The sequence below is a fragment of the Salvelinus sp. IW2-2015 genome, linkage group LG5 (assembly GCF_002910315.2).
Source record: "Salvelinus sp. IW2-2015 linkage group LG5, ASM291031v2, whole genome shotgun sequence".
In the NCBI taxonomy this organism is placed as follows: domain Eukaryota; kingdom Metazoa; phylum Chordata; class Actinopteri; order Salmoniformes; family Salmonidae; genus Salvelinus; species Salvelinus sp. IW2-2015.
The window spans coordinates 16,924,391-16,939,440 of NC_036844.1; the positions used below are offsets into that span (position 1 = coordinate 16,924,391).

A 15,050-nucleotide genomic window follows, 5' to 3' on the forward strand; every position below is an offset into this window, starting at 1 on the left:
TTTCCCTCGACGCTTGTGTGTGGTTCTTATATGTTTTGGAGTGATTCAGCATTTGTTCTACAGTGAAAAGGAGCGGGAGAAGACAGGGAGGCATGATAGGAGGTAGATCTTACAGGATATCTCCTTTGTCATTTGCGGAGGGAATGAGAGAATGAGAGACAGAAAGATACACTACATAAACATCTCATTCCAAAATCATGCGCATTAATATGGAGTTGGTCCCCCCTTTGCTGCTGTAACAGCCTCCACTCTTCTATGATGGCTTTCCACTAGATGTTGGAACATTGCTGAGGGGACTTGCTTCCATTCAGCCACAAGAGCATTAGTGAGGTTGGGCACTGATGTTGGACGATTAGGCCTGGCTCGCAGTCGGTGTTCCAATACATCCCAAAGGTGTTCAATAGGGTTGAGGTCAGGGCTCTGTGCCATTTCTGTATGGATCTTCAATGGGGTTGAGGTCAGGGCTCTGTGCCATTTCTGTAAAGCCCGGGAGTATTGTCATGGTGAAACAGGAAAGGAACATCCCCAAACTGTTGCCACAAAGTTGAAAGCACAGAATCATCTTGAATGTCATTGTAGCGCTAAGGGGCCTAGCTAGAACCATGAAAAACAGCCCCAGACCATTCATCCTCCTCCACCAAACTTTACGGTTGGCACTATGCATTGGGACAGGTAGTGTTCTCCTTTCATCCGCCAAACCCAGATTTTTCTGTCAGACTGCCAGATGGTCTGGAGTGATTCTTCACTCCAGTGTTTCCACTGCTCCAGAATCCAATGATGGCGAGCTTTCTACCACTCCAGCCGACGGTTGGCATTGCGCACGATGATCTTAGGCTTGTGTACGGCTGCTCGGCCATGGAAACCCATTTCATGAAGCTACCAACGAACAGTTCTTGTGCTGATGTTGCAACCGAGGTCAGGGAATTTTTACGCGCTACTCGCTTCAGCAGTCGGGGGTCCCGTTCTGTGAGCTTGTGTGGCCTACCACTTCACGACTGAACCGTAGTTGCTCCTAGACATTTCCACTTCACAATAACGGCACTTGCAGTTGACCGGAGCAGCTCTAGCAGGGCAGAAATGTTATGAACTGACTTGTTGGAAAGGTGGCATCCTATGACGGTGCCACATTGAAAGTCACTGAGCTCTTCAGTAAGGCCATTCTACTGCCAATGTTTTCTATGGAGATTTCATGGCTGTGTGCTCGATGTTATACACCTGTCAGCAACGGTTGTGGCTGAAGTAGCCAAATCCACTAATTTGAAGGGATGTCCACATACCTTTGGCCGTGTAGTGTAGAAGGGAGAGACACCTATTGCAGTGAGCAGGTGTGGTTGGTTGCTCGTTTCTTTTTCTCTCTGTCTCTTTCTCTCAGATCTACTGAGAAAGACAGAGGGAATCATGCATGTTTTTGATGCATTTCAGTCTTGTCTGTTGCTGACTGTAAAACATTATAGAACCAGATGATTTATCTATGGGGAATACAGCCTCATCTCACTGCTTGTGTACTAGTTAATGTCAATAAATCACTGAGAGAAATACAGAGAAAAGATTGCCATCATATTGAATACCCCAAGATATATATATATATACATATAGAATAGTCTAAAGAGCAATACAAATCTGTACATACAGTATATGTAGAATAACTCAATGTCTGCTCTATTGCAGACTTGCTGTCCTTTGCCTTTGAGGGAATTGTGGAATCGTGGAAGTGGCAAAAAGAAGCAAGATGTGACAAAGAATAATTTGAAGGAATCTGCAGCTCGTGCGGGGGGAGGGGAGGCAGCTCAGTGCAACACAGCCTGACTGGATGAGTAGCAACAGCAGCAACAGCAATAGCACTAGCAGCATCTCCTTTGTGGCTTGCTGGGGGGCTCGGTCACTAGAGCACCGCGCTCCCGCTCACAGACACACAGGCGCTCCCAGCGCCACCGTCACACACACGTAGTGGCAGTGGCAGTCGTCGTCAGAGCCGGGGCTGGGGCAGGGACAGGGACCGCTACCTTGACGACTGGAGCTACGGCGACAGCAGCTGCGGCACCATGGCGCAAGCCGCCAAGCAGCTCCGCAAGAACAAGGACCTAGCGGAGCTCGCCGCTCAGGAGCTGAAGGATAAGGAGGAGGAGAAGAACAAGAAGAGGAATCGATCGAGGGACCGCAGACGCAAGGTATGGCTGTCTGAGGATGGTGTCGATTTCTCTCCGTCTCTGTTCCCGCTGTCTCTGTTGTCTCTGTCTCTCTATATCATTTTCTCCTTCTCTCGACCTGTCTCCTTCCCTCCTTTGTGCAGGATTGGGTTTGGGATGCTTAACACATGTACAATTACACACACAGTCACAGGCACACACAGCCGCCGGGTGTTAACCAGTTATGCACAGATGCTCATACACAGGTTGTGTTCGTTCAGTCAGACAATTAGCTGTGGGGGATGGAGGGTGGTATTGCTGGTCGTGTAGATGAGTGGGGGGGTGGTTGGGGGTCTGGTCTAAAAGGAGCCACTGATTAACCTGCCCTGCCCGCTTCTCCTGGGGAGAGTGTTATGCTCTTTACTCTGGTCTTTTCCCTATTTCTCTTAAGAGGAAGGAGTCACAGAGTGGTGGGGGCGGTTTGGGGAGGCAGGCAGTCAGGCATCCTCTCCTCCATCTCCCTCCACCCCTCCCTTCTCCTAATCTCCTGGCTGTGTCGTTAAGTGTCCGGCTGCTGCTGGCTGGGTTTAATCGGTTGCCCTTTCAGGCTCTATTGTTTTCCCCTCCTGTGGACCTGCTGTAGTACGTGCCACACATCTCTGAGAGGCTGGCTTTTGCAGTCACTCTACTAGATGAGTGTGGGAGACAGTGTTCATCAATCATCTGCTGCGAGGGAGTGAGTGATCTCTGCTCTTCTTTCCCTATGGGCTAAGCGCAATATTCCTGCTATAGAGAACAGCCTGTTTTAATGTTAGCCTCCCAGCTCTACCTGAGGGATTGAGGGTTAAAGGGATGTTCTCCAGTAGGGTGCAGTGCAGCTGCCTGTATCTCTTGAGTGTTCTGTGCTGTAGGCTACAGTGGTATTTCCACCTGCTCCTTGCATTTCCATGGCTCATTCGGTTCATTTCCCTGGGTAATGATGGTGACATGACACCTCCCCGTCGATGGCTTGTGTCTATCATAAGACAACGTGAGGGTCCGTGTGTAGTGTGGTGGGGGGGTGGATCTTGGTGCAGTCAGAGGACGGTGAGAGAATGAGAGGGAACAGAGAGAGAGAAATGGAGGAAGGCAGAGATGGCATAAGGAGAGGAGAGAGCCCCGTAGCTCCATGTGACTGTTGTCACCGTGGCAAACAGGCTCAGTAATGTCAGGGGTGGCCATGACGTCTCACAGGAAGGATATCCTGTCCATAACATCTGTCATATGCCAGCTTTTATCTCTGACCTCCGTATCAACACCATCGGAATGAGAGACAGAGAGAGAGGGAGAGAGCGTGAGACAGAGAATGAGGATGCATCTGCAATACCAATTAACAGCAACTGTTGGCTGCTCTCATTTCAATGCCACACACACATTTGAAAACATCATGTTGCTTGCTGTATGCCAAGGTTGGCATTGGAATAAGGTTGAGACAGCGGCGTAATGAATTAATGATTACCCTTCCATATTGTGATGAACTCCCCTGTCAGTAGTTGGTATGTGTAAAAGAAAAGGTATCTGCACTACAATATCTTCATGCATATCTTTCTAATCATCACAATTTAGTGCTTTATAAATGTGAGTGAAGGTTTGAGGTCGGCTCAGAATGGTGGTGAAAATATGATCAAATACTGTTTCATCGATGATAATGGGCCAGATGCATTTCCATAAGTTGCGTCAGGCAACTGCTTTTCTGCTCCAGCGCTTCTTAGACATATTACACTGTCTCTCCTCTCCCATTCCGTTGGACTGAGGCTTTCCATGCCATTGTGTGAACCCTGCTATCAAGAGGGAGAGAGGGCCATAATGTTCCTTAAATGTTTATTGGTTCCATTGGATATAAATCATGCCCAGCTTCCCAGCGTGTAAAATACTACTCCCCTCTCGTCCCCTAAGACAAAGGTCACGCACTACACTATATTTGGTTTTATTTTTTAACGAGCATCAATCCTGTAACATACGCCTACTATTTTTGCAATGATCTTTGATATGATTTTATACTGTCCATAAACATGAATGAATTTGATGTATCCTATAAAATTGCATGATACAGAAAAATGATAATCTATGTTTTCTACTAGGATGCCTGTGTGTGTGTGTTGTGTGTGTGTTGTGGTGTGTGTGTGTGTGTGTGTGTTGTGTGTGTTGTGTGTGTGTGTGTGTGTTGTGTGTGTGTGTGTGTGTGTGTGTGTGTGTGGTGTGTGTGTGTGTTTGTGTGTGTGTGGTGTGTGTGTGTTGTGTGCGTGTGTTTGTGTGTCCATGTGTCCGTGTGTGAAATGTAGTATGCTAGGGATTCATTCCTCTTTTGTGTAACCTCCTGGTTGCAGACCTCTAATGATAAAACCATTACAATGTGAGCTCAGAGGCATTCACTTTCTCTAGTATTGCTTTGGCCTTGAGGATGAGCTCTTCTGTCATAGGTGGAGGCACGACTACAAATTACCAAATGAATGATTCAGTGGTCAGGGATGTGCACATATGTCTTAGACCTGTGAGTGGGATTCCAAACATTATTTTTAGAAGCCTCGCTGAAACTGCTATGAACTGCTTGCATTCGACTGTGCTATATCTGCGTGTACCAATTAGCCTTTGGGCTGTAGCATGGAGCGCTGATAAAAGAAATGTATCACTCACTACAGAGCTGGTAGTTGTAATCCACAAGGCTCACTTACTAATAACCACGCATTGGGCTATTTAACCTAGACCGGTTGGTACTGCAGAGGCTGTGTGTAAAAACGCTGCCCTAGATTCAGTCTTCCTGCTAAGATGAGGTATTGAAAGAGTGGCAACATATGTACGTGAGTATGTTTACTTGCGCCTACGTATGTGTGGGGCGCAAACAGAAGTGTCCCAGATTCCGAGGGACCTGTATGTGCATGTGTTTGCACGCGTGTCCGCGCGTCTCAGAGGAGCATGCAGGAGGAGGCGAGGTCGGGCTGACGCGTAAGCACCTCTCATCCCAGCCACCAATCTCTAAGCCACGAGTTTCACTGCACCAGAGCCATGCTGGAGGAACGTTCTGGAACAGGAATATGTACAGTCTGCTGTCGTTATGGCAGGTACCTGCTGTGTAAAGCAGATGCCACTAGAGGCAGCAGTCAGAGAGAGAGAGAGCTAGGGCTGAAATGAGAGTTCAGAGGGTTGTGTGAAATATTACAGTAAGAGGTTATTCTCAGTGCAGGCTTCTGCTAGTAATATAACTAGACTCATGACTCGTTTAGTGCCAGCCAATGCATTGCCGAAAATTCAATTATGATCTTAAGCACCAGCTTGTTAAAAGGCATCTGGGGCTTAACATGGCCTAACATGTCACTGGACACAGATCATTGTTCTCAATGTGTATTAAGGACCTAGTCCATCTCATCTATCATACTTTTACCTGCAACCCTCATGGTAGAGGAAGATGATGTTTACTGGGATCTGGTGCCAAATCTGTCAAACACAACAGATCTCAGAATTATTTTTGCTCTAATTGTTGTTGTGAAGAGTGACATTTAAAGATATGAAAACTAGCTGACAAAATGTTTTTATTCTAGATCGCACTACTGTTTTTGGGCCAATGTATGTGTCGATGTGCATGGGTCTGTGTGACTGTGTGTTGGTGTGTATTGTATGTCCATACTGCATGTGCGTGAGTTTGTGCTTGCACACAAACAGTAGCTGGCCCAGAATCCCTAATGTCAGGCCATGGATGTGGTTCCCCATGGCAACTGAAGGTGGTGTTGTTTGCGATACCAGAATTTTTACTTCGATACCAACTTCAGATCCGATTTAATCGATGATCTGGAGATTGTCTGGCTGGATATATGCCTTCCCAAAACCAATTTTGTTGGGGGGGGGGGGGGGGGGGGGGGGGGGGGTTACAGGCTGCCCAATCAGAATTAATTATATGAAGGTCTCGAAATTGTGTTGTCAAACTGTAATGATTCCCTGGTGAAGGAAATCATTTTGCTAAGGGATTTCAATACTGATGTCTGCAAACCCACAATGTATTTACGCACTTCTGTAGATCACTTGCGCTGACCCAAAGGATAAAAGATCCCACCTGGGTATGTGAAACAGTGCAATGTACGATTGACTTAATATTGGTGTCTGATAAATCTAAAATATCGCAAAGTGGAGTAATAGTCTCAGTGATCATTTTATTACATTTTGCACAAGGAGGGTTGTTAAAGATATATTTAACTTTCAAAAAACTGTTAGAATCAGAGGACAAAAAAAATACTGTGTAGAAATATTTAGGGAGCAAGTGGTTCAAATTGACTGGTCACCTGTGTTCAATAGTGTAGGGGTAGACAGTGCCTGGGAAGCCTTTCAATGTATATTCCATGATGTGGTGAATGTGATGGCTCCCATTAGACGGGTCAGAGTAAAGCAGAGATCTTGCCCTTGGTTTAATCATGAGATTCTAGAATCTACAGTATCAAAACAAGGAATAAGGCCTTTAAGAAATGTTAAGAACTCTCAAGCGCAGCCTGATTTTCTCCTATATAAACGTCACAGAAATGAAGCACAGAGCAGGATGGATGAAGCTAAGAGTGGTTACTTTGCTGATAAAATCACTGAGAACAAAAATTACCCTAAAAAGCTTTGGAAATCATTTAAGGAACTGAGCTGTTTTTTGGAACTAAACTACCTCCATACTTCCATTCATTTGTTATGGTTACCTTTAGACTAGTCCCGTGACACTTGTGGGGGTCGTAGAGCAAAACGGAGAACACCGTCGTGTCCGTGAGATTTTCCCCTTTCCATAGCGTTCAACGATTTCGTGTGAAGACTGATTTTCGGCATGTGTCATGGTTTGACAAACACCTCTGTAGCTCGGCCAGCTTCCACCGCAAATGTGGAAGGCCGACATAGGCGGATGAGGTGGATTGGGACACAGCCCATATCTTGACAGATTTTGATGATTTTGATGGGGATTTTTTATTATGTTACTTTATTATGTTACACACGGGTCAATAGACTCCAAGGATTATTAAGAAAGTAATGACATCATTCACAAGGCAGAACTTGGCTGTGTAATGAGACTTTGTGTGGCTATGGAATCTTGTGGAAACCAGACGGGAGGCGAGGAAGACAAAGAAGTGAATGAGTTTTTGGTGACGAGGGAGATGAAGTGAATTAAGAACATTTTTGGTGTCAGTCAGCTTTGAAATCCAAATATTTTTAGTTATGCTTAGCATATTATCACAAACAAAGTGCTAGGGTAATAAATTGAAGTTTGCTTCAGCTGTAAACTAGCAAGGAAAGTTAGCCCACAATTAAAACTGGAAGCTACCGGCATCATCTTGCATTGTAAAAGTGTTCTAGCCTGTATTGACATTGTTTTGCATTTCAACATTTCTACATGCCGTTTTGCAGTATTCAAGTGTGTTAACTTCTGTGCAGCATGAGTGGGGAGCTAACAATGCAGCCCAGACAGCTGTACCAATGATTGAGTAAGTGGAGCATGCAATTTGCTCTTTCCACTATAAAGGGGCTGCGCTGATAGACAGACTTCATCCTCTCAATCTCATGAGACACATTTGACAGAAGTGCCGAACGTAAAAAAAATAATATGTGTATCGAAAAAGTACCGAAGTTTCAGTTTTCGGTATTCCGTGCAACACTAATTGAAGGTGTGAAGGACAGATAGAAACAGAGGATTGATATGCTAACTCTTGCTGGGCAGGTTGTAGTGCTACTGAATTCTTTTGAATTTAACAACATTAATTGGGGTATTAAAAGTGCTATATAGGTAGAGAAAATTTTACAGAACAAGGCTATGTCAAGAACAAAATGTTGACAGAAATGCACCTAGTCCCAAGCTCACGATGTGTATAAATGAATCGAATGGAATATAAACTACTGGTCTGGTAGCAGATCAATTAGCAATTTAGCTAAATTCCCTGTTGTGTTCGTTGTCATGCTAAACATTATGTACGGCTTGACAACGTGTAAAAAATTATTGGCTGAAGCACATACAGATCTGCAAACAGGCTAATAAACTATTGCATGTCAAATTAACGGATTAACTGCTTAGTACAATGCAATTTTTTTTTTTACAAAATGCATTTACATTTGATGTTATGGAAAGGTGTTTTGGGCACTGTAAAGTCAGTATTTTTTGTGTTTTCCCGGCACATACGGTAGATGTGGGTGGGCTAAAGGATGACATCTCTTACATCTCCTTAGGTGTACAGTTACCATAACACTTCAACTGGAGAGCCATGATTATAAGGTCTTAGAGGGTCCTCTTTATCTTCAGGAAGTACCAAGAGCTTAACTGGCTGGATTAGTAATAAAGTAATGGAGAGGGGGCCCTTTATGAAAGAGTACTTTTAAGAAGCTGAAAACTGAAGCTGTACTTCTGATCATGGCACTGTGACTCAGCTGAAAAAGTAGGTTGACTTGATTGTGCTATATCTGTGCTGTAGTCTCCTCTGAAAGGCATACTCAACATACTGTATGTGGCGTAGTTAAGAATTCATGTGATACCGAAGTATACTGATTTACACAAGTTACTGTGGAGAGGGAGAAATAGAGAGAGAGAAAGGGGGATGGTGGGGGGAGTGGTGTGGAGGGCAGATGAGAGGTGAGAAGGGTGGATGCCCAGCCTAGGGACCTCTTCCACATGTTTTGATCTGCAGCTGGACTCACAGCTGTCTCAACCCCAGGGTTCTCACTGCATAGCGTGAGTGTTTCTTTGTGTGTGTGTGTGTGTGTGTGTGTGTGTGTGTGTGTGTGTGTGTGTGTGTGTGTGTGTGTGTGTGTGTGTGTGTGTGTGTGTGTGTGTGTGTGTGTGTGTGTGTGTGTGTGTGTGAATCTCAAAACATTGTCTACATGATGTGTGTCTGTTTGTAGTGACATAACATGTTGGTCTGTTTGTGGTGACATAACATTGTGTTTTTGCGTGTATTGTCTGGAATGGTTCCTATGTGTCTGGGACCAGTCCTGTTTGGATAGACGTCCTGTCTCTTGTCTCAGTGCTGGGTAATGTGATGAAGTGACAAAAGGAGATCCACTGTAGCTCCTAAATAAAGACCAAAGCGCTCTGTTTTGGCTCATCAAAAAATCAATAGCTTCATTAGAACTTCAGGAACTTTGTCTGAGCAAATGTTATACCTCAGCCCAAACTGTGGCCCGCTGCCAGCAGACACACTGCCAACCCGAGGCCCAGAAGTAAGGGGGTGAGGCTTGGGAAGGGGGGCTGGTGTCCTCAACAGCATCTGTTTGTCTCTAAGGTTTCCTCTCCCCACTCACTTCCACCTCACCGTAGTATTTTAGGGACTATTGGCCCCTCCGTGGCCATCTCTCCAGCCCACTGGTCTGAAAGGGACTGGATGGAGTGAGAGCACTGGGATGGGAAATATCTAGGAAGGAGGGAGAGGAGATTACCAGGGATTATTTAACACTTTTGGGACGTGGGCCCTAGCTCTTGTGTTTTCCATGTGTGAAATCAGGGAGCCAATCTGCCAATGTGACTCAGATAGAGATGTTCCTGTCTGATAACCCACCAATCAAACAGCTCTTCTATCAGCCCGCCCGTTAATCAGAACATCGCCTCTCTAGAGGAACAAGCCAATCAGAGCCACTCTAGTGCAGGGGAGGGGTAATGGCAGTAAATTGTATCTGCACATTCTATTTTGACCTTGGGTCATGAGGCAGGCATCTGAAGTGACTTATGTGCTCTCAACCTCCTGACGTATCGGGGGGGGTGATGAAGACACATGATGACATAACATGTGACACACCAGGACACAAATGCTACGAACCAACCATGCAGACATTGGGTGCAGACAGTTTGCACAAACACAAACAGCGGCTACAACTGGTGACAGCGGCTCCATAGTCTTTTAATTGACTTTCATTTCATCTAACATACTGCTACTACAAGATAAATGATCTCCTCACAGATTGGGGCTGTTTTCATCTGATCCCACACAGTGTTTGTCTCAATTACCATTCCCCCAGTCTGCTGCAGGAGCTGGCCATTAGACCTAAGGCTGGAAATGTACCAGGGACCTCACGATACCATATTATCACGATACTTTGGTGCCGATAGGATATGTATTGCCATTCTCACGATCCTATATGTATTGTGATTCGATGCTGTGATTTTATTTCGATTCAATGTTCCAAATGTCATGACGTTGGCCTGAGGGGGGAGGTTTATGACCCCCATAAATACCTTTCTCCTTTTTCTCTCTCTACTCTACCGATGTGACTATTGAAAATCCCTTTGTTAACATTGAGAGAGACTCTGGTGACATCAAAAGACAGGAAACAAAACCATATTTCGGTAATCCAACCAGTTGAAAATATGCGTTGGTACTTAATGAATATGATCTCAGATCAGTTGTTGTCTGAGACATTATTACTAATGACAGGATGACATAAACTGTCTTGGGAAGTCAACACATTCTAGTTATCCGATTCACATGGAATTGTTGTGCAATTTAAATGTTTAAATATGAAACTATTTGTGAAAAGATTACATTTAATTTTAGCTTCTTAAATGAGAGAACGGTTTGTTAAAGAGAAACTCTGCTCACTCAGAGGCCCTGCCCAAGTGAACAGACTTTGGTTGTAAACTATGAAACACGCCCTTCTTTCACCACTATATAAACCCGTTGACGAAAATGTAACTTCCTGTTCCAAGAACGTGAGGACTTACCATCCTAACGTTGAAAGGACAAAGACCACCTACAGAACTGTGAAGGTGACGACCTACACGCCGGAAGGATGAATTTCGACTATACCAGCCAGAATATAGCATGAGCTTAAAGTATGGCAACTTGGTATGAACTTTGAACTCTTATTGACTCCAGAAGTGATACCTCCTAGCTGTTGAGTTAGCAGCAGTCGCTGTAAACGTGGGCTAGGAAAGGACGCACGACGTATCCAGTCTAACACACACAATGATACGACAAAGTATACGTTCTACCACCAGACATTCTTCAAAGGACAACCCGGCCTCCCATCTACGACCAACCGATCGAAGCGCAGCTCAGAGTAAATATTTATTGCATTTTCCTTTTCCAAATGGGCGGTTATTTAGAATGCATAATATTCTGTATTTATGATAGAGTAGCTGCCTACGGCCCGATAGAGACATAGCTTCTCCCTTTGTTCCTCAGTCTTCCTGCTCTTTCATTCAAAACCTCACCCTCTTTCTTTGTGTAACCAGCTGTCATATCTGTTCCGTCCGCTAGGGACGTTTTCCTTTATGACATAATTTGTAATCAATGTATGATACATTCTGTGTATATGTAATTCTGTATGATTATTTAGTAAATAAATAATTAAACCAAATGTTGTATTGCTGATTCAACTTGTTAGCCAGGGTTCGTGAAGATAATCAAGAATTTTAAACTTTCAGATGAGACTAAACAAGGTGACGATTAAATATTGCCCTCTACTGATGTAAAAGATTACTAGGTCTTGAAGAGTTTATTCGGAAGATAATAGCTCTATAAACATTCTTTCGTGGTGCCCCGACTTTCTAGTTAATTACATTTGCCTAATTAGCTTAATCAGGTAATGTTAATTACAGAGAAGTGATTTTATAGAATAGCATGTCATATCACTTAATCCAGCATAGCCAAAGACCCGACACAAACATATTGCTCTCCATATGTCTGCAGCAGTGGGACAAGAGAGAGGCATGCGAAAAAAATGAGTTTTGATCAGTCAAGAAAATGGTCTCCCTATTTAAAAAAGAAGACGGAGAACAACCTATGACGGAAAAATACTGGACTTTTGGTGCCGGTACAGCCAACTAGTGCAAAAATAATATTGCAATATTGTCAAAACGATATGATACAATATATCGTCAAAAATAATATCCCGATATGTAACTGTATCGATTTTGTCCCCCATCACTAATTAGACCTGTGCTACACAGCCTAACCCTCATTATGACACAGAGACAGGGAGCCGTGGTTATGTAATGGAATCAGAGCTCCTCAAGGTCAGTTTGTATCATGTGGCCCTGGGAGCCTGCTAATGTGCTGAAGCACTGCCCTTGGGCACACCCTGCCCCCATCACTGACACTCCCTGAACCACTTATACTGGACTCTATGTATGTGTTGCTGGGGGCAAGTGGCCTGGAGGCCACTGCAACAGTTGGGAACAATTGCCCTTGGGAGGGGGATTCAATTGGTATCCTTAGAAAGGGCCTATACATTGGGGACGATCGTTGAGAGGAGATATTGTTGAGGGGCAAAACATACTGTAGCAAAGGCATATGGGAGATGGTTTAGGGCTGATACACTGTAGCAATGTTGAAGTGGAGATAATAGCTGAGGGATAGTTGGCATAGCTGAGGCGTAGAGGTGTGTGTAGTAATGTCCTTGCAGTGGTAGTAGAGGGTATGTGTGCAGTGCACTTTAAGTGATCATGTCTGCATCGCTGTGCTGCTCTGCAGTGTTGCTGCTGTGTTATTGATTGATGTGTTTGATCAGGGTGGGGTAGATCCATCAGCTGGCTCCGTGTTAGAGCAGGGCCCAGGGACGTGTTTTACACGCACGCGCCCACACCTGCACACAACTCTCTGTCGGTCCTTGTCTCCCATCTGTCACTCGCTCCTTTCATTCCCTGCCCTCCTCATCCTTATTGCCCAACCCTCTAACATCCCCGCTTCCCTTACCCTCTTCTGCCAACCAACTCCCCATCCCTCTCTCCTTCCTCCTTCCGCATCATTCCCTCTTCAATTTCTCACATTAATCCCCTCTCCTCGCTTCTCCCTCAACCTCTTCGCCTCTCCAGCCCCTTTTCCTCAATCCCCTCTCCCCCATTTCTCTCTCCTCCCCATGACCCTAGCTCTGCTCTCTGTCTAAGAGTACTGTGATTAGGGCCCTATAAAATCAGTTTTCACTCCAATGAATGTTAAGTATTTGGTTGTAATATCATCACCTCTTGAAGAGCATAGTCAGAACTACACATTTCAGATTATTCCATGCAAAATAATTGTCGAAATTTACAACAAGTAACTGCTTTCATGATCAGTAAACGTCTACTGATCATGTCATTTGCGATATGTGAGGGTAGCCTGACGATATCGCTCAATATTGGCCACCATTAATTGGACATTTGATCTATCCTCTAATGGAGTTACATGGACTCCTGCAGGCACCACTCACAGACACTGAGGGGAACCTCTTGCACATGCACACCCACACAACCACACGACCACACACACCAGCAACACAACGCAAGCCCACACCACCACACACACACAGCACGCTATGCATCCTACAGCTGTATCACACACACACACACACACACAACCAACCCCCACACACAACCACACAGTACACTACACCACGACACACACACACACACACACACCACACACACACCACACACACACGACGACAGCACACACACACACACACACAGCTGCTTGGCACCTTCGCTGTAATAAGAAAAGCCCCATCTTGTGTTCCACCTTACGCAATCAAGTAGGCTCATGTCAAATACATTTCCACATAACACTATGCCAAATTATACACACGGGATAAAAAACGCATCACTGAACAATCACATCTGTGCTTATATTTTCAATAACTGACCATAAAAGTGGATGTGCCTAAACAACAACACAATAAGCATTTATAGCGATAAGTTCCAGCTAGAGTCTAACGTTTCCTCCTCCTTCCACAGTCCTACATTGAGAGTAAAGAGAGAGGAAGGCTAAATGTGAAAGGGTGAAAAGGAAGAGTGTGAAGCCAGCCTCGGTCTAACTATCCTTTTTTCCATTCCCTTCACACGTTTCAAAGATTGAACTATAGGGAGAAGTATTTATATGGTGCAGCTGTGGACATTTTGGTTCAGTGCTACCCTATACAGCTTAGAGAAGAGAGTAGAAGAACAGATGCAGAGAGGAATGAGGAGGAGAATGAGGAATGATGAGAGGAAGAGGAGCTGAGAGCGAAGTAGAAGTGCAGAGTGACATATCTAGTGGATGCAACTAGCTGCTTGTTTGAGTTTGTCTCTTTTCATTCTTCTTTGGTTAGTGTCCACAGGGCATATAACACCCACGGCACCGAGACTGAATGACAAATAACCATATGGGACAAATAGAAAAATATAGATAGGAGAAGGACAAACTATAAAAATATTGCATAAGATGGAGAAACGACAGTTTGAAGAAAATTGACCTAGCCTGTATAAGACGTTGTCTCTCAGCTAAGCTGACCGTTTCATTCAGTTTAGGATACCTAAATCAACAATACAGAAACGTCCTCTCACGTCAACATGGCGTTATATCTCAGCAAACTAACATGTAATAAATATTTGTATGAACTAAACATAGATCTCAACAACTTGGATAACAGACTAGAAACAAATTTCCACATGATGTGCTCAATATGAATAATCGTGTCCCTAGACAAGGGCGGGAGCGGGGGGGGGGTCCAAACATCAAATAACATGTCAATGTGTGTGCCCCACCCCCACTTACACCCAACCAGCTGTATGATGAATTTTAACTGAGGGTATGGCCCTTCCAATCTCCTCGCTGCAATGGGACTGCACAATTTGCCAGCTTTGCGTAGATTATTACCCCACTCTTCACACCAAGGCACCTGCAAGTTCCCAGACTTCAATGGCGTGGGGAAGCCGGCATAGCCCTCAATCACTCGGATCCAACAGTCCAGCAATGTGCTCCAATGGGAATTAAGACTCGGAGCTCTTCGATGGACATAGGCAGAACATTTGACTTCTGTCGTGCATGGAAATCCTGCGACAGAACGAGCAGTATGTGCTCGCGTCTGCATTAGTCATGCTGTGAGGGTCAGGGTGATGAGTCTGCAGGAAGGTAGAAAACATAAGATAGAGGAAGTCTGCCATGTAAGCACAGGAAGCGTATGGAGAAGCTGACATTAGAACAACTAACA

The 15,050-nt window shown here is 44.7% G+C and overlaps 1 protein-coding gene across 1 annotated transcript in view; it reads left to right on the plus strand.

Moving 5' to 3' along the window:
• The first annotated feature begins 1,788 nt into the window (after positions 1-1,788).
• Positions 1,789-15,050, plus strand: part of LOC111963983 (ankyrin-1-like) — an 88,532-nt gene continuing 75,270 nt past the window's right edge. Inside the window, 1 exon segment of the mRNA XM_070443582.1 lies at positions 1,789-2,168. Coding sequence (XP_070299683.1) covers positions 2,043-2,168 — 126 coding nt within the window. The 5' untranslated portion in view covers positions 1,789-2,042.